General features: G+C 48.5%; 1 protein-coding gene across 1 annotated transcript in view; it reads right to left on the minus strand.

Annotated features, from left to right (window-relative positions):
* Positions 1-2,787: 2,787 nt before the first annotated feature.
* LOC133340919 (collagen alpha-1(XII) chain-like) overlaps positions 2,788-20,446 on the minus strand; it is a 130,677-nt gene continuing 113,018 nt past the window's right edge. The window contains exons 51-66 of the mRNA XM_061549414.1: positions 19,368-19,477; positions 18,200-18,346; positions 17,576-17,653; positions 16,468-16,554; positions 15,909-15,962; positions 14,738-14,833; positions 13,804-13,857; positions 13,006-13,059; positions 11,799-11,852; positions 11,392-11,463; positions 10,377-10,412; positions 9,325-9,391; positions 7,997-8,185; positions 7,667-7,744; positions 6,559-6,714; positions 2,788-5,323 (exon numbers count right to left, since the gene is read on the minus strand). Of these exons, the coding sequence (XP_061405398.1) occupies positions 5,295-5,323; positions 6,559-6,714; positions 7,667-7,744; positions 7,997-8,185; positions 9,325-9,391; positions 10,377-10,412; positions 11,392-11,463; positions 11,799-11,852; positions 13,006-13,059; positions 13,804-13,857; positions 14,738-14,833; positions 15,909-15,962; positions 16,468-16,554; positions 17,576-17,653; positions 18,200-18,346; positions 19,368-19,477 (1,361 nt within the window). The 3' untranslated portion in view covers positions 2,788-5,294. The remainder of the gene's footprint in view (positions 5,324-6,558; positions 6,715-7,666; positions 7,745-7,996; positions 8,186-9,324; positions 9,392-10,376; positions 10,413-11,391; positions 11,464-11,798; positions 11,853-13,005; positions 13,060-13,803; positions 13,858-14,737; positions 14,834-15,908; positions 15,963-16,467; positions 16,555-17,575; positions 17,654-18,199; positions 18,347-19,367; positions 19,478-20,446) is intronic.

Genomic DNA, 20,446 nt, shown 5'->3' on the forward strand with positions numbered 1-20,446 from the left:
TTTTTTTTGGGTTAGATCGCGTAAATATATACATGTGGCGTTAAAACCCACCACCACCCGACACAGCCAAGTAGTAAGAGGTTGTCACGTAAACAGAACGTGGCCAATTCGTCACTAGTACAGCACACCCGTGTGTTGGAGAGCCAAAGCACAACATTTACAATCTGAGTACGACGTTTCGCCAGTAATTACAACGAGCTTTATCAGGCGGCAGCCAGCTTTTTGGAGAAGTCTAACTGTTTCGTTTCTTATATAGAGGCGTAGATGTGGTGACCACGCTTCTGCGTTCTTGTGCCACGTGGGGGGCGGGGATTACTGAGGCAACGTACATTATGCGAGCCCTTTGATCTTGTCTTTCCTGTCTATTGTGTTTATTAAAATAGCCGTACCGACGGTAATCTCTCTTGAAGTATGCTGCCGTTTGTAGGCATGCATTTAAATAATGTATTATTTGATTATTTGCTTCCACGCAGCACTAAGGCGGTAGCTATCCCAACGGTTAAACTTATTTTTTTTCTTTACATATTGATAGATTCTCTAATTCGTCTTGGCCAGTAGTAGCTGGTTTTGCACAGAACTTCAACATTATCAACATCCATTGAGTGTCCTAGTTGATGACTTGGCAATCATTGCCAAGTTATCAATTCCAAAGGAAGAGTATACCTGATCAAACCAAGGGCATTAAAACCACCAAGACTTTATGGGCTACCAAAAATTCACAAACCCGATGCCCCATTAAGAGCCTCGTTAGTACAATAGGCTTTGCCACGTACGAATGAGCACAAAACGTAACGAAACAAATACAGCCCTTCATCGGTAGGACCTCTTCGTTAATCAAAAACTCTGAACATCTCGTAAATATAATGAAAGATTTTAAGTTTAACCCTAATGATATTTTCGTAAGTTTTGATGTGACTGCTCTGTTCACGAGGGTTCCGGTCAACGAGTCAATTAGATTACTCGACACTCTGGTAACGAACAAAGGTCTAGCCAAAGATATCCCAAGACTAGCTAAACACTGTCTAAAGAACACTTACTTCTTGTGGCATGGTGACTTCTATAAACAAAAGGAAGCAGCAGCAATGGGCTATCTTTTGTCTCCTGTGATAGCGAATTTGTACATGTTTAGTGAAATCGGGGATGTCACTGTATGGTGCCGGTCCAGAAGGGCCGTGCCGTTCGATGTTCCTACATCGTGGACAGCACCATGTGGGTGGCTGTGTGTAAAACCAGCCCTAGCGGGGCTTGGTGAGCACTGGGATAGTGCGGGCACCACGCACAGCATGTGGTGGGGGCTCCCACGAGGGGGAGTGGGTGAGTGTCGGCCCAGGGGCAGGGTTGCCCCGGGCCATGGCACTCTGGTTGACCCCGTAGACATGTGATCCGGAGTGTCCACACAGGGGGCCCCAGGTGGGGGGGGGGGCTAGTGGGTGATCACGTGTCCGAGGAGAGCTCTTGAGAAGGATCGAGAGGGAACGAGAATGCTCGAGAAGGCGGGCGGGGGCCGAGGGTGGAGCGGCCCCGACCGTAGGGGGATATTAGGCGGGTCCCTGAGAGGGACCGGGGTCGCTGCATTCTACAAGCTGGAAGCTCAACACCTACAAGTGGGAAACTCGACGTTTCAAGCTGGAAGCTCTTCGTCTTACGAGGCAACCACGTGGTCGGAGACCCGAGTGAGGGTCCTACCCTTCGTAGCAGTAACCCCTCTGGAAAGCGTAGTTAGCTGGGTGGTCACCACCCTAGGCTGTATCGGGTAAAGGGGCCGTTACCCCTTTGAATTACAATGAATGTGTTGCCTCTAAAAGAAACAACGTCTTCGACTCAGTTGGACTCACTACACATGGAAGATTATGAAACAAAAGCAATAGCTTCAAGCACACTAAAACCATCTGCTTGGTTTAGATATGTGGATGACACATTGGTGGTCTGGTCACACGGCAAAGATAAACTGAACGCATTCTAAATCATCTTTACTCGCAAAACCCATTCATCCAGTTCACCATGAAAGTGGAAGCTGACAGAACTCTACCATTTCTGTATATTCTGCTCGGACGGGGTCAAAATGGTAAAATAACACACAGTGTTTACCGAAAGAAAACGCATACTGACGCCTATCTTAATGCAGTCATACCATCACCCTGCACAAAAACCTGCTCTTATCAAGACGCTCATTCATTGAGCTAAGAAGTTAACGACACATTTATATATTTACGAAATCTAACCCAAAAAAAACCTCTATTATGGATATTGATCGCGAAAGCATACGTGTTAAACTTAAAGTGATCGTTTTCATGAATTACGTTTTTTTAAATGTAGCTCTGTGATGTGTTTTTTGGGTCACACAGCATGCTGAATGACCCGTAAACACAGAGGACTTTACAGCACAACCACGAAAACTTTGCAGTTTCAAAATGTCATACTCGCAGAAGTACATATTGAACATAAAGCACTACTTTCATGGGATAATATTTGATTTGTACATTAACTTGTTCAATGCAATGAATTATAGACGTTCGATAATTATCGGTTTCTGATCATTGTCCAATTCCAAATCAACATGAAGATGGCTTTGTGTAACCTGTTGGGCACAATACCCAGGGGCAATGTTAAAACGAGGCCATCAGCATTGAAACAGTGGCAAAATATTTATCCGTGATGTTTCAGCGTTGTTGAATCGGTGATAAGTTCAGTGCAAAAGTTACATTGTTGAAGCATTGACAGTGAAAGTAGACTCGCATATCCAACTCTCAATCTTAAAACACAAATGAGATGCCAACGCACGCAGAATAGTGTACAATTTCGTTGGATTTTTTTTATTTCACACCGACACAAATAAATACGCAAACTTCGTACAAATCTTACACAGGGCCGCCCCGACAGCGGTCAAATAGGGCCGCTGGATTTTCCACAATCGAGTTTTACTCAACACCCCTTAAAAACATTTAAACGTGGAAGGCTATACTTACCGTATCAGACATTACAACAGCTTTGGCTGGAACGAGCGAAGCAAAGGACTACAACCGATAATGTTTCCATTTAAACAATAAAAAGCTAAATAAGGCTCGGTTAGTGCAGTAAAGCGAGTTAATTTATTCCATCAAGCATCACCTTGGCGATAATGGCAGAGCCAGGATTTTCAGGTAGGTGGGGCAACCCCTCCAGCAATGAAAAATGACAGGAGTTGTTAGAAAGTAAGGACTTGTCCCTTGCTTTTTATTCGACGCGTGTGCGGCGATGGCGCAGCCATCGATCGAGGGTCGAATTCCAACCGTGTGTGATCGGCATCGCGCTCGCTGAAGGTGTTTGCCTTCAGGGAAGTCGTGTACTGTATACGCAACTGCGCACAATTCTGTGAGTCGCTTATAGCTGCTTTGCCGTTACTTGTTGCCAATTATGGACTCAGACTATTGTCCTATCATCTCATAGAGTCCCTGGCACATAATAATATGCTACACAGTGGCAGTGGGGGTCGCAAAATGCCGATTACTAATTAACCCCAATGATCCGATCGAAATTAGGGATTTACATCGGATCATTGTGGGGGGGGGGGGGGGGCACGTGCCACCCACCCCACTGGCTCCGCCAGTGCTTGACGATGCGGTGTGTTGAACAAGTTCACTGAATCATGGACTTGGGAAAATCGATGGTACGCAAGCTTCAAAGGGAAAAAAATGCATCACGACCGAGGCTGAGCTGAGCCACAGATATTTAGTTTTCAATGTTAACCAATCCTGTTCACAACTACGAGAGAGCAATTTCACGACGTGCACTTTTGCGCACACGAGTTGCTCGGCGGATCCGAGAAGGCTGAAACGTTGCAGTCGTGGGAAATTGCGTACTGTAATTTTGAAGACTAAAAAAACATTCACTTTGATTAATGGTTCGGGCCACTTTGGGGCAGTGGCATGACCTTCTGGTAATGAAATAAAAGAGTGGTGTATATAATGAGTGCATAGTTGCATTGATGAGAAGGGGCCAAATGCGTGTTTCAATTATGAAAAAGAGCCTCATTTGACTCCAAACTTTAACACATTATCCCAGACGCATCCACCCTGGGTCACATATGGGAATGTGGTCTTTGGTATAAAAGGCAAATTGTATCGGTCCCCTATGACCCACGCCATCTAACAATGGGGTGGGATGGTCTGCGTCTAGTATGAGCTGCCACCTGCAAGCAAGCACGATGGCTCTTTTTTGTGCCACCAGATTCCTTAACGTGACTGCGAAACGTTTTACGAAATGAAAATGCCGCTGGGAGACTGTTAAATCGAGCGATTCGGAGGCCGGGATGGTAGATGGCACAAATTTCATCGAGCGTGTGCGACTCTTGTTCATGTTTTTGTTTTTTGTTTGTTGCGGTTGCACCCGATTCAAGAGCCAAATGGCTCACAGGGCTATACCTAAATAAATGAAACTGAAAACTGAAACTGACTCCCAATCTGCAGAGTAAAAACTGTGGCTCAGCGGATGGTAGGTAGTACGGGAAAAAACACGTTGCTGACTTTCCTATCATTTGTAAATAACACTGCGGCCTTAATAGGGGAAATATATTTAATTTGGGAATGTGAATTCTTCTTAACATATTTGCACTTGTCCACTACTGCCAATGCAGCATCACCAAATAATGAAAGTTTGACCCTCTGACGGAATGTTATTGTCTCGAATGTACGTGGAGTTTCTCTGCGTGCTGCCGTTTCCTCCCCCGCGTGAACAAACGCCTATAAAGATTTGTCCAAAAATACCAGTTTGCAGATTTCTCCTCTCTTCGAGAATTATGCCATATTCCCTCTCTATTTTCATAATAGTTTTCATATATATAATAAAAAAGTAAAACGAAGCAAATAATAAAATAAGCTAAAACCGAGCAAAATACATTTCCATAATGTGTCATCAAATGTGTAGCATGAGGGTTCTTCGTTGGAAACGTGACCACGCAACTCTGTGTACCTCTGGTGTGAAAGTGAGTGTATCCGATTGAACACAGCTGTGCGTGCGCGTACCTGCATTATTTCTGCGTAGCTGCACGCAAGTTTACGCATAAACTGTGTGCGTGTGTGCGCACACGTGTGGGTCAGTAGCCGTCGGTATAAAACAATGTGTGCGGTTATAATGTAAGTCAGTTGTGTACAGGCATAAGGCACTACTATTTTAGGTGTAAAGTCATTTACTTGTCGGTATAAAAAAAAGCAATGTGGGCAGCTATGACCTGGTGGTTGTTAGTTATCAAACATCGTGTGAACGTTCAATGTAATCAGTGCATCGTTGCTTTCCTGCCGACTGTGGGAGGCACTTCATCACTCAAAGCCACCGCCCAATGATGGAGCTGAAATCATGAAAGAAAAGGCAAAGTTAACACGATCGTTGCAATTTTCTTACCAAGTCAGTTATATATATATGTATTTACACATCAGCGTGTAGTAGACAATGATAAATAAACGCACATAGAGAATACAAGCACATTGTACAAACTTTCATGGACACTGGTTTGCTGCACTATCTGTATAGATTGTATCACATCGACTGCTCTGACTCCTGTGCTTTCGCCGGCTTCTCCAGTTTCCTCCCGCATGTGAGATGACCAAGGTATTGGCCAAACATCTCAACGAGTAAGCTGTCCTTGTGAAAGACAGCCTTGAGTCTCGGTGCGGCTTTCCTCGGTAAAATACGAACGAATGCTATTTCACTTGCAGTGAATATCTCTGACTCTAGTTAAAGGCAGACTGCAGGTGAGTTGTAGGTTTAACACGCAAAAAAAAACCACTCAACACCTTTGTAAATTACGCTGCCTTAAAAAAATATGTATATATAAAGACGACGCTTTGGGCAATGACCATTCTCCTTCTTCGTAGTGCAAACCATTTAAATCCGCTGTCGCACTCTACTCACATGCTCCCACATCTCTGCTGCCCGCCTTCACCAACCCGCACTGACCAGCGTGGTGAAGTATGCTCAAAAAACCTCATCCAGCTGTGGATTGACAAAAAGGGCTGCAAATTAATTCACTTCAACCGCGCTCCGACGTTTTTTTTTCGGGTTGTGCCCGCATGCACTTTGGCGCGACCTTTCCGATGTTTCGCTCCACACGCTAAATAGCTTCTTCAGCAACTGGATGCTTCAGCCTTGGTTTCTGAAGAAGCTTCCGGTGCGTGGAGCTAAAACATTGGACGTCGTGCCCAAAACACCTCGCGGTCCGGTCCCGAAAACACGCCGGAGAGCATTACAGCCCAACCGGCAAAACTCGCATGCAATTGATTTATTACGTATTATTATTAATTTAAAAAAAGTTAAACAAGAGTCCCGTACAAAGCACGAGCGATAGGGAGAAGAGGGAGTACAGATATTCTGCGGACGACTAGCCCGAGGCCAGATGCCCATCCCGTGAGTACAATTTAATATTGTGAACTGAATCCGTTTATCTCTCGGTGAGACCACAGTCCCTAACTGTTGGTAAGTGGTCTAAGTTAAACACTACCTGCAGTGTAAGACACAAAGGCCAGACAGGTTGAGGTGTTGAACTGTGTAGTGGTTGTAGGCACGGCCGAACCGAGCCGCCCTTACCTCCAAAGGAGTACCCCGCACACTGAGATGAGTCGCAGAATCCAGGGGGTCCCGGGGGGCCATTGGACCCAGGGGATCCGGGTCGACCCTGGGGGCCGGGTGGCCCAGCCATACCGGGTCGGCCCGTGTTGCCTGGGACCCCGGTACCAGGGCGGCCTGGCGGGTACGCACGCACGCACGCACGCACGCACGCACGCACACATGCACGCACACACGAACGCACGCGAGGAGTGAGGGTAAGGTTGCCACCTTGTCCTGGTTTCCCTGACGTCCTCATTTCGAGGCTTGACAGTGAAATTAGACCCACACATGTCCAACTCTCAATCTTAAACCTCGTCATAATTGAGAGGTTAACGCACGGGGGCATTAAAAGTCCTGGTTTTTGTCAGTTACGTAATCGCTCATTTCGATCATATCATTGGGGTTTATTAGTAATAAATCTGCATTTTGCAACCCCCACTGCCACTGTGTAGCATATTATTACGTTCCAGGGACTCTATGAGATGATAGGAGAATAGTCTGAGTCCATAATTGGCAATAAGTAACGGCAAAGCGGTTATAAGTGACTCACAGAATTGTGCGCAGTTGCGTATACAGTCCACGACTTCCCTGAAGGCATCATACCTTCAGCGAGCGTGATGCCGATCACACAACGCGGTTCGAATTCGACCCTCAATCGATGGCTGCACCATCGCCGCACACGCGTCGAATAAAAAGCAAGGGACAAGTCCTTACTTACTAACAACTCCTATAATTTTTCATTGCTGGAGGGGTTGCCCCCCCTACCTGAAAATCCTGGCTCCGCCATTGCCGAAGCGTTATCCAATAATAATAATGCGAAACATAGTAAAGGCTGTGCTTGTTGCCAGGTTGAAAATATTGCCCTCTAGAACCTCCTAATTATTTCTGCTAAGATGCTCGCAGTGATGGATAAATATTGTTTGCGGCCTGTTGGGAAGTGGCGAGCCTCATGGGGCCTCGTGAAATGAGGTCATGAGCTGTTTCTTGCCTGCGTGGGCCGTAGGTTCCCCACAACGGATGGGGAAGGGTGGGGAGGGGTGCTGGAGGAGCAGGGGAGCAGGGCTGATGGGGGGCAGGGAAATTATACCTGGGGGGCCGGGGGGCCCGTCCTGTCCACGGATACCATTTCCAGGACCACCCCGCTCTCCCTTCTCTCCTGTCAAACCTGGGGGGGGGGGGGGGGGCAGAAACATTGGTGAGAGTGGCACGGACAAGCACTGGCACACACACACTAAAAAAAAAGATCCTCCGTATAGCCAACGTTGGCTGTGCCGGCCTTCATAGGTGCCTGCTAACAGCGCTTGCCCCAACAGTCTGTTAAGGCTATACGGGTGCATCTTTGTCTTTGTATATATGCAAGGATGTGTATAGGCGAGAGTGGGAGTGCATGTGCATGCGTGTGCGTGCGTGTGTCTACCTCTCCCTCCTTGAAGGCCGGGGATTCCAGGAGACCCCGGGAACCCGGGACGTCCTGCCGCACCGGGCTCCCCTCGGAGGCCAGGGCGGCCCGGGGGTCCCTGGGGACCTGGAGGTCCTGGCTCGCTGCGCGCGGGGGCTCCGTTGTTGGGGATCTGGTTTATCATGGAGTTGAACCTTCGCACGTGCTCTGCGTGAGACGAGACACAAACAAGCGCGCTGGTTTTTTTCTTCTTCTTCCCACAACGATGGAGGTTCGTTGTCCGGTCGTTCGGTGTCGTACCGCGCGCTGTCCGGCTTCCCAGCACGTCGGACATCGTGCCGAACGGAACTCGGTACAAATCCCGAAAACACATCGGGGAGCCGTACGGCACAACCGCAAAAATCCCCAACCTGCCGGGGCAAGTGAAACCACTTGATTTGTCGTCATGTACAAATGTATGTAGATTAAAAAAAAGGAAAGACATTTACTATCTATCGACTGCTGAATGAAGGCCTCCGCAAGCCGTCGCCACCTCTCACGGTCTGGCGAAGAAACAATCCACCTCGCTCAGATCATTGGGGTTTATTCGTAATAAATCGGCATTTTGCAACCCCCACTGCAACTGTGTAGCATATTATTACGTGCCAGGGACTCTATGAGATGATAGGACAATGAGTCCATAATTGGCAATAAGTCACGGCAAAGCAGTTATAAGTGACTCAGAATTGTCCGCTGTTGCGTATACAGTGCACGACTTCCCAGAAGGCAAACGCCTTCAGCGAGCGCGATGCCGATCACACAACGCGGTTCGAATTCGACCCTCGCATGGATACATGTTAAACTTCTTTCGCACCGTACATAGCCAACCGTGCTAATCGGAGATGCGAGCTGATGGCGTCGCTCCATCTCCGCGGTGGACGTTCTCTGTGGCGTGTTGTCTCCTCTGGCTGCCACTCCATCGTCAGTCTCGACCACCGGCCATCGTCTTCCCTTCTAGCGACGCGTCACGCCCAAGCTACACTGACTTATTTTATTTTATATCATTGTTTTTCTTTCAGAAACAAAGCCCACTTACTTTCCTCAGTCGGCAACAGCCAATACGATGTCCCGAAGACATTGAAGGGGGGGGGGCACAACTGAGAATCGTATCAGAGTATGCGTACCCAGGGCCGTTATTGAAAGTGGCCTGGGATTACGATGGTGAACTAAAGAGGCGTACAAGAGCAGGTTGGAGTGCTTAACGGAATAAAAATAAACATCAGCGTAAGAATATATTTCACAAAGGGAGGGTGAGTGTGCAGCAGACGCAAACATCCGACACGGACCAAAGAGGACCGAACGCTCACCGTTGATGATCTGCTCGCAGACTTGCCGAGCCAGGGACCTCACCAGATTCTGACTCTGAGAGTCTCCCTGTGGAAGCACGCACACAAGTGCGTGTAAATGTCCACACAAACACGCATGGATGCACACATACAGCACATGCGTGTGCACACATTTACACACACACACACACTGAACACATATTGGCACCATGGAATGCACACAAGCACACAAAGATTCCCCTTATAGTCTTAACATACTGTTAGGGCAAGTGCTGTTAGCGAGCACCTATGAAGGCTGGCACGGCACATGACGGGGTGGGTGGCCAGCACCACGCCCGGCCACCTTTGTCTCCCACGTAGCGATGTTTACACACTGCACCAGGTACTCATTTGAGGTTGAGTCGACATAGGGAAGGCCCAGGACTGGTTCAGATAATCACCAATGATGTTGGCCGTGAGTGGGAATCGAACCCGGGTTGCCAGGTTTGGAGCGCAGCATGCGAACCGCTACACTACCGCTCCCCATCACACACAAACCCACACGGCTAAATGAATGCTTAATTATTTGACTGCTTAGTCACGACTGCTTAGAATGCCAGGGGTTTAATATTCAAGGCAATGAGCCAGCCACCCTCACCCTCTTGCTTCGTGCCACCTAGCTTCAGGTTACTGTAACTAAAGCATCTACATAAACCCACTCGTTGAAATTATATTTGAACAAATTTCAAAAGGTTGTATAATTGCATTTATATAGAACCTGCCATAGGAATGTGGAGGTTTTTTTTACTCCTGGACCTGGGCCGCAAACAGAGATGAGTGCCACCCCCACCCCCATGCTGGTTGGATTTGAGCAAAGGGGATCGCTCTGATCTCGACCTGGGTTTAATTAAGCAATGCCGCAAGACGCCGCCGCTTTTGCAGAGTTGAACAATCACGACCGCTCAGGGCTGTACATGAACCTGCACAGTGGTGTACACGTTCACCATACCGCTAGACGGCCCAATGAAGTCACCACTAAACATCACCGACGATGGCTGCACCGAAAACGTTGCCGCGCCCTCACGGGGTCTTACCCTCTCTCCTCGCTCTCCTTTTGGTCCCGTTAGACCCTGAAACAAAAAACGCGGCAAAATAATGTGATTGTTACTGCTGCTGTTAGCATTATTATAAGTGTGTGTGTGTGTGCAAACGGATTTGGATTTATAGAGCATTGACATGCGGCTACGTCGAAAGACGCTGCACAGACACAGTGGGCGTATTTATATTGTAGACAAAGGCAGCCAGTAATAAGCTGAGGTATAAAGGAAGGCCTTGAACGTGCACTGAATTAAGGGCAGGGAGTTGACACCACGGATGGCCTTGGGAAGGGAATTCCATACTCTGGGGACAGCAGAGGAGAACGAGCGACCTCCCACTGAAAATGTGTCAATAATAATCTTCATTTTTTATTTATCTAGAAGTGCCACACTGAGCCCAAGGACTCTCTTCTCAGGAGGATCCTGCGTAGGATGTTTATTTTAAGATTTTTTTTCCAGCTAATTGACGAGTTGTCTATACTGTACATACAGTATGAGAGGAAACCGGAGCACTGGAAGAAAAGCCACACGCTCCATGAGGCGACACTCCACCACCATACAGATGGAAACAGATGGCAACTATTCCACTTGCTGTAATGCCCTCTCCTGCCCGGGGGTATGGCACCTCGACACCCACGGGAAGGGAGTATCACAACATCTGTGTGATCCACCAGGCCTCACTGCATCTACAGGTGCTGGATGACAGGCTACGTGCATAGCCACCGCCGCCGGCCTTCGCCACCGCCTTAGATGTGCACGTGTGTACCCGTGGGTAGAGACCGTTTCTACGTACACACCTGTGTGTGAATATAGGAGTACGTGAGCACACGTGTCAGTGCATGTGTGTGTATGTGAAACACTGAAAGGTGGATCGGTAAAACAATACATGATTTAACATAGAAAAACGAACTTTACGTATGTACATTTACTGAGTGTGAATGCATGAGTGTGTGTGTGCACGTATGCGAGTATATGTGCGTGTATGTGTGTAAATGTTGGTGCACACGTGTACCAGCTGTCCCTTAGGCCCAACAGGGCCGAGTTTCCCTTCGTTGCCTTGGATTCCCTGCGTTCCAGGTCCACCCTGAGTTGGGAGAGACAAAGGTCACATATGCTTAATAAAAATAAACATTTTCCCAGCCTCTTGGCAATCCACTGCTGGATGAAGGCCTCGGCATGCCGTGTCAGTCATAGGGGTTTAATTGAGCAGACATCACCACGCTGCCCAGTGTGGCTTGGTGAAAGATGGAGGGAGGGGGGAGATAGGACGAGTTTAGAAATCGTTCGCCACCGATGTAAGTCATATGCCGAGAACTGAACTCGGGTCCATAGGCTCATGACGCAATGTGCTAGCCACTGCACAGATTGTTCCACCGTTGTGTTAGCTTACATACAGTGTATTATTCATCAAGGTCTCACCATGGGGCCTGGAGGGCCAGGTGGGCCTGTGCCTCCATCTTTTCCTGCAGGGCCCTGGGAAGAGGAGGAAAAGGGGGACACAATAAGAACGTGACACTGATATGGTGTTTGGGGGGATGGGGGGGTGCTCAAGTGTCAAGAGATACTAAGCAACACTTCACTGAGATTATCGTGTTCGAATCCAAGTTGCAGCCACCCGTAATTAAACTGGGATCTCAATTTTTTGTTACTATTTAAAAGTTTGTTAGGTAAATCCCACTTGAGCTCTTTTAGCTCTTTTTCAGTAGCAACCTGGCACTAGCGGTGCTCAACGAAGTGGCTTATCGTGTGGGCATTTATAGCAGCCAAATACTCTAACGTGGAGGGAAATACCGAAGGACTAGAAGAATAATCCACGCGACCACGGGAAGAATATGTAAACTCCAAATATACAGGCGTCAGGGTCGGGATTGAACCCATGACCTCCTGCATACCAGGTAAGAGAGTTAACGTCTCGCCACCGCAGTGCCCCAGTTTTCAGGTGATGCCAGTCGATGGTCTCAACTTGGTGACCAATGACTGCGCCAAAAAAAACTGTAACATTAAAATGAATTGGCCTTAATTATAAAAAAAAACTTTGTCTGACTGCCACGTGACAAACTTCTCCAAAGACCAGCACGAGGGAAAGTGCAGGTCATTTGAAGGGATCTCGAAAGTAGCTCTGTGATATCACCTTCGGCGTGGCCATTCCCTATAGAGAAGCGCTGCACTATACTACAAGGGCTTTGCAGGGACATTCCTTCACCTCCTGAAGTGACTAGATATCACAGTTGGAATACAAATTTAGAAATTAGGCAAGAAATAGCGCATGATAACACTCAAAATTCTTTTTTTGCATGGTGGGGAGTCAGTTCTCTGACACCAGAATCAGAATATGTATGAATACTGAAGGAATCTGATGAGCTATAAAGCTCTGTTTCACAGATGTCCTTCATGTGAGGGTGATTGAGTGAGCCAGTGCACTTCCACAAGTATAAGCCTCATGGTGAATATCTGAAACGCTGCCAGTAAATGATGGAACTAGGCAATATGGCTCCTATGTGAGCCTGTGGTTTAGGATGGGTGACAGCGGTCGTCGCACTGTGGGCTATTTATTTATTGTCCACTGGTGGAGGATATGCGCGGCATAGTGTACGATTGAAACTGTCACTGGGAAGGCAAATCTTACCCGTTGTCCCGCAGAACCTGGTCTCCCCATTACTCCCTGCGGGCCTTGGGGTCCCTGAAAAAAACAACACATCACAACGTGATTATTTCTCAAATAGTGACAACATTGGACCATGACAATGGCACACATAAAAATTTTTCAAGAGATATATAATGTCCACTGTTCGGTGGACAACGACGTGTGTTTATCATTAATACACCCACAGTAGTAGGTTCACCCAATACCCACTCCTTCAGGGTATCGGGAGAGAGATGTTTCATTGTGACACCTGCAGTGGTATCTGCGTTTGGTCGGATAGAGGGGGCTAAACGGGCGAGGCATGGGCTGGCAATGAGATGGGCTGATATGGTATAGGAGGAACTAGAACTGAGTGGACTTGTTGATAACTGGGATCAGCGGTGTCAAGATTGGCCTGTGTGGAGGAGGCTCGTGAATTATGCTATTGAGCAGTGCCAGGCTAGATACACTTTGAGGCTACTGGGCAGTTGGGGGCAGTCACGCTCCAGGAGGCAGAACAATAGGAGGCAGAGGAGCGACGCTCAACAATTAGCGAAACACCTGAAAGCGAAAGCATTAGCGCACATTGGCACAGTGGAGAGCACCGGTAGTGCATCTGCCAGTCAACTCAAAACACCTTGCTTGGTCTGTCTCGTGACCTCCTGCCAACAAGCCATCCAAACTTTACATGGCATCAAAGTACACATAGCCTGGCACAAGCACTGTGGTAGCATTCCTACCATTTAGTGGCGAATAGCGGCTATCGTTGTTGTGTGCACGTGATGCGAGTAATTTGCATACCGGAGGTCCATTCTGTCCCTGAATGCCCGTTTCTCCTTTCTCTCCTTTCCGTCCCTACAAACACACGCAAGCACCCACACACGCATGTAAACTTTAGTACGCGTGTAAACACACTTGCACAAACGTGCACAAACAAATAAAAATAAAAAAAACAATTATTTAGACCCGTTTGTCGAGCCACTGTTGGATGAAGGCCTCTCTACGCCGTGTTTGTCATGGAGATTTTTTGGCCACGCCGGACAATGCAGGTTTGATGTTGAGTGAGGCAGGACCGGTTGGGATATCACTTGCCACTGGTGTTAGCCGTGGCCGGGAATGGTACCGAGTTCATAGCTTGGTGCGCTTACCACTGCGCCACCATCCTACCCCCGTGCACACAAATATGTATGAAATATATAGATATTCAAGATAAATATTAAACTGAAATATATACAAATACATATAAAATACAAACTAATACATACAATATTCTCTCATTATTCATGCACTTGCTATCTGCAATTTTGACTGCATCGAGAGAGAGAAAGTGATGAGATAAAGTGATGAGAGATAAAGTGATGAGATAAAGAAATGTGTTATTACAACTGTCATGTATTTAATAGCTTATTTATGTATTTATTAATGTGATTCAAAATCATTATCCACGAAATTAGCGATTCACGAGCATCTCCGGAACGTATTAAAGTAGACACACGATGAATGAATAAAATCAAGTCAATAAAATATCCTTATATTCAGATACCAATTTCCCTTTGCATGCATCATGGCCAAGAGTCGAACTTGGGTCTTGGAAATCATAGAACAGTGCGGTGCACACTGAACAATGTATGCACATGTGTACACATGTATACGGCAACCAGCGTACTTCTGCGTGCAAAGGTACACGTGAACGCACGCGTACACATAAAATACAGACGCACGCATTCTCACTCACCGGTTCCCCCTGCAAGGAGAGGCCATTGGGGCCTTGAGGCCCAGGAGGACCCTGGGGTCCCATTGGGCCTTGATCTCCCCTGAGACCGGAAGATCCCTGAAGATACACAAATAAATATACGCACGCACCAACAGTTTCAGAGCCACACATACATACATGCACACGTGGGCAAATGCACATGAATATACACATGCACACAGACGTAGAGACAAACACACACAAACACGCAGGCACACACATACACACACACGAATTCGCTGATGCGTCACACCAAGACAAAGTTACCCCCGTTCGTCGTATTAGACTAGTGGGGCAATTGCTGTTAGAAAGCACCGATGAAGGCTGGCACACACACACATGCACATATGCACAAGCACACCCACAAAGTATTTGCACACATACAGACACAAAAACATACACACAGGCACACACACATTAATATTCTCCATGTAACGTTATAGACCATGGGGAAAGTGATGTTAATGAGCTCTTACTAAGGTCACGATCCTGGTCGTAAAAAACGGCTTAAAATTCTTCTTGCTGATGGAATGTGTGATACCAAACGTTCCCATTGTTGCCTGGTACCTTTCACACACACTGTGTGTGTGTATATATGTGGAGACATGTCAAGATGTAACGTTGCTGCTTAGCATTTTTGCGACTGTGGTTTATATCTCTCCGATGCATTTCCGGGTTGTTAGACATGACGCCCGATATCCAAAATCCCAGGCACGTGGAGCAAAACGTCGGACATCATGCCGAACAACACATGGTACGACCCAAAAACGCATCGGAGAGCTGCGATGTAACGTAACGAAAAAACTAAACTATTTTAAAGGTCCACTGAGCTATATAGCTTTTTTTCAAAAGTGACCTTGCCACAAATGATAGCTCAACAAAGTGGCTAATGACGTGGAAATGTATAGCAGCCATATACTCTAAACGCATGTCGATTCTAAATGTGGATGGAAACACCGGAGGATCTGGAGAAAAATCCACGCGACCACAGGGAGAACATGCAAACTCCAAATATACAGGCATCAGGGTCGGGATCGAACCCACAAACCTCCTGTATATGAGGCGAGATGGTTAACATCTCGCCACCATATTGAGTGCGGAGAGAGTGAATTTACAGTGTGTGGATTTGTGTACATGTTCAGAGGGGCTGTACCTGAGGTCCTTGCAATCCAGATTCTCCGCGTGGTCCCCTTAACCCAGAACCACCCTGAACAGAGAAAACAGCAACAACAACAACAGGGGTGACGTCACCACATCATCTGTGCCAGGCGAGGTACATTTTGAGGTTGTCACAATATGCTGGGCCGACTTTGTCCGTGATCGTGCTGAAATTTGCACACCGCAGCAGGTACACATTTAAATTGAAGCCCGTTAGAGGTTCATGTATACACTTGCAATTGATGTTGTTCATGTCCAGGAAACGAGCTTTGGTCATCAGGATTGCAGGCCAGGGTGGTAACTACTGCACCGTACAACACTGAGTGTTGTTACCACGGCGCTTGTGCCAGGCTAGGTGCACCAACACATTTGAGTGAGTGGCACTCATCACCACCATCTCCTGGCCAATGTATGTGTACACCTGTGTAATTGTGCATGTGCCTATGTGCACACACGGACATGTGTGTATGTATGTATATGTACATGTGTGTTTATGTGTATATATGTACATGTGTGTATACAGGTGTACATGTGTGTATATGTGTAGGTTTTACCGGGGGGCCAGGAGGACCAGGAGGGCCGATGCTGTCCTGAGTGCAAGTGCAGGCGTGGGGGAGCGCAGGGCATTTGGCCTCATCTCGCTGTGACCACGCAACACAAATGAACAAGACTCAGACACCCCATTCCCATTGGCATTTTCAAGCTGTGCCAGCACGGGGCCATCACAGCATAGGTAGCTTTCCATTGGCAATTTTCCAAGGCGAGCCAGAACCAAACTGTGAATATCTGGCCTCAAAAGACATCTGAACAGTTTGGGGCCAAGCAGGCCCAGGGGCGGGGTGAATCATTTACGGCGCACGTTGTGCCCCCGCCTGACTCGACTCGTCCGTTGGATGCGACGTCAGCGGTGTGGCTCGGGTTCTTCAGTGGAAAAACAACCTGGCGCCCTCATGAGCCACGCCGGGCTGGCTCGGGAGCCGTAACGACCGTAGGGTTAGGATGCTCACGGCGAGCACCTGTTACGGTTGACAGGGACTGCATGCAGGGGCTGGTGTGACCACGCACTTCGCACGGCCTGTCACCTTTTTTTCTCCGCAGCGCAGACTTTCATGATTGCCCTCTGGTGCTAATTTTAGGTTGTGCCGACTACTCATCTTCATTGTGGGAGACCATGAGCATGATTATCATTAAAGCGGTGGCTAAAGGGGGCTTCGGAATGTGGTTTACGAGATCCATAGTGCAAGTACATCTTCCAAGAGCAAACAAGCCTCTATCATGCAGGGCAAGGGCGCTCACAACGGGGTAGTGGGATTCTGAGAAGTCGTGACATAACCAAAGGCACATTAGTCTCCAATAGAGATGATAAAACAAACAACAGGACAATGGGACTCTGGGAAATCAGAGTATCACCAAAAGTCGATGTGACTCAAGAGGAACCAATGTCAGCAACAGAGATAGGGAATGGAATAGCGACTTCCCACAGTGTTCTACGAGCCACCAAAAAGCCACGCCATGCCATGGAAGTGCGGTGACGTCAAAGGCATGAGCCATGATGACCTCCTGACCCTTGACCTGTATTATGAGACCCTGTGAGGGACATGGGCCAGCGTTAGACAATGTACAAATGGAATTATATATATTTGTTTTAAAGAAACATCTCACCAAGTGGGGCAGTTCGCAGCACTTGTCTCTCTCCGCCCAGTTGACGCTGCACACGATGTCGAACATTTGCAGCTGGAACTGTTGAGACAAAGACAGAGATCCCTCATTATAGCCTTCAATAGGCTGCTGGGGTAAATGCTTTCAGAGAGTACCTATGAAGGCCAACACATGGCAAAACTTGTGTTGACTGCCGTGTGTTGAGGCAGTGGCACACTCGAATTGCGATTTAATCGAGGGGAAAATTGTATTCCTACTCAGAGCACTAAAAAATAAGCATCATCAGTCACGATCACTCCACTGCTCGTTGAAGGCCTCCACAAGCTGTCGCCATCTCGCATGGTTTTGCGATGTCATAACCGACCTAAGTAGTTGCACAGGAGAGCACTGAATCAATTTCATACTTTTTAAAATTTCCAATGTCACACTTAAAATATCTCAAAAATGGTCGCCAACAAAACAGTCGTAAAAGCAATTTTCATATGGGAGGGGGAATAATTATTGTATTTGTCCCCCCCCCCTCCCACCGAGGTGCACCTCCGTGTCCCGGTGTTCATCCCTGCGCCCGTATCCCCGGTGCTGCGTGTGGCCGCCCCCCCCCCCCCCGACTCTCCCCCGCCCCGTCACCTCTGCGCTGGCGGAGTCTCCCCGGCGCCGGCCCAGGCTCTGCTCTCCGGCGGTGCTCACGTTGCCCAGGGGCCCGGACGGCTGCTCGTCGACGGCGCGGCAATCCACGTGCAGCCGCACCGCCGAGTCGTTCACCACCACGTGCACCTGACGACGGCATGCGTACACATGTGGGGTAAATGCACGCAAATCTATGCACACGTGCAATCGGACTCACAAACGCAAATACAGACAAAGATATACCCCCATAGCCTTGACTCGCGAGCACCTATGAAGGCTGGCACAAGACTACGCGGGCTGCCTTTGTCTTCCCAGTGCTGATGCTTACACACAGCACCGGGTACTCATTGAAGGGCTGAATCGAACTTGTGGAGGCCCAAGGCCGGTTCAGATATTCATCCCTGGTTTTAGCCATGAGCAGGAATCGATCCTGAGTGACCTGGTTCTTAGGGCAGCATGCTAACCACTGCTCCATACATATGTAGTGGGTTCGATTGAGGCGCACACTCAACTTGGAGGCAACACTATTTATCATCGCATAACAACCAACATGAACACTATACATAAGGTGGTGACCACCGTTCCTAATCTCACTAACACTCGGGGAATGCTCCACAGCGTGACCAGGGCAGGTGATGGGCTGCCTGGTCACGAACGACGATCGGAGACTCGAGGACCGCTGATGGCGTCTTCATCCCGGGGTTGAACAGCCCCTCGCTCTCTGTTCACACCCCAATTATAACTCCCACGGTGTGGCCGGCTCCGCTCCAGGCCACGCCCCCCTTCTCGATCCTTCGAGAAGGTCCGGGCCCCCAACCACGTGACCCCCAAGCTCCCCCCTGGGGCCCCTAGCCCCCCCTTTATCGGGTCACGTGTCCTGTTGGGTTCACGCAGAGTGTCACGGCCTGACACGACCCCCGTGACACCCGCCTACAGCACCCATACCGAGCCAACACGGTAGTGACGTCATTTGTCCCTACGCTCGTACAGTCTCGACACAGTAGTGACGTCGTATGTCACTACACATATATTATAAACAAAAGATAAAGATCTCCCCGTATAGCCTCAACAGACTGTTGGGGCAAGTGCTGTTAGCGAGCACCTACGAAGGCTGGCACGGCACACGAGGGGGTGGGTGGCCAGCACCGCAGGTGAAAAACACACAGACCTTGTGGAAGCTGCCGTAAAAGAGCTTCTGAACATCCGGGCCCTTGAAGTTGGTGCTTTGCGACTTCCCCGCGTCGTCCATGTACTCGAAGGTCAAAGACTTCGCCTTGGCTGCAGCGCACACGAACACACACGCGTTACAGGTGTATGAACACATTCGGTTATACCAGGGGTCGGCAACCAAAATAACAAGAAGAGCCATTTCTTTCCAATTCGGTACAAAATTCAGTATTTCAAGAGCCGCAATGCATCTGAGTACATACGTACATATCGTCAAGAAGCAGCCCGTAAAGAGCCGCATGCGGCTCCGGAGCCGCAGGTTGCCGACCCCTGGGTTATACTATACTAGCTTTACTACCCGGCTTCGCCCGGGACTTGGATTCACCACATCCGGCTGCCTTTGTCTCCCCAGTGGCGATGTTCACACACCACACCAGTTACTCGTTTGAGGCTGAGTCGACCTAGGGGAGGCCTAGGACCGGTTAAAATAATCGTCACCGGTGGTGGCCGTGAGCGGGAATCGAACTCGGGTCGCCGGGTTCGTAGCGCAGCGTAGCGCTAACCACTACACTGCAATGCGTTACGCTTCCACATGCGCGGGTCACGTGACAGATTTGACGTCACAGCTCACTTGCCGTGCAAAAAATATATGCATCGTTGAGCTCCCCCCCCCACAAAAAGTGTATTTTCATAATTGTTGCATGATGTACAGTCTGGAAAGTACCCACATGACAAATTTCAAGTTTGTTGCATGTCGGGAAGTACGCTAAACATTTTTAACAGACACACATAATCACAACTTTGCCTTTCATATATACGGAGATATACACGTGCACGCCACAGTCTGCAGGTATGTACGCACACGAGTGAATGCACGGTACACACACGTGGAGTCAGAACCAATACATTTGTTTGGTTGCGTGCATCTCCATGTCTGCATGCACCAGGCGGCACAGCTATCAAGGGTGCAGGAAATGCAACTGCCCTGGGGCCCCTGGGCTGGGGGGGGGGGGCTAAGGCCGACGAAGAGGGTGGGGGAGGAAATTGTATCGGGGGGGCCGGGAGGGACCCCCATTTCAT

Source organism: Lethenteron reissneri, chromosome 10 (assembly GCF_015708825.2).
Source record: "Lethenteron reissneri isolate LAM-NWPU_2019-01 chromosome 10, ASM1570882v1, whole genome shotgun sequence".
In the NCBI taxonomy this organism is placed as follows: Eukaryota; Metazoa; Chordata; class Hyperoartia; order Petromyzontiformes; family Petromyzontidae; genus Lethenteron; species Lethenteron reissneri.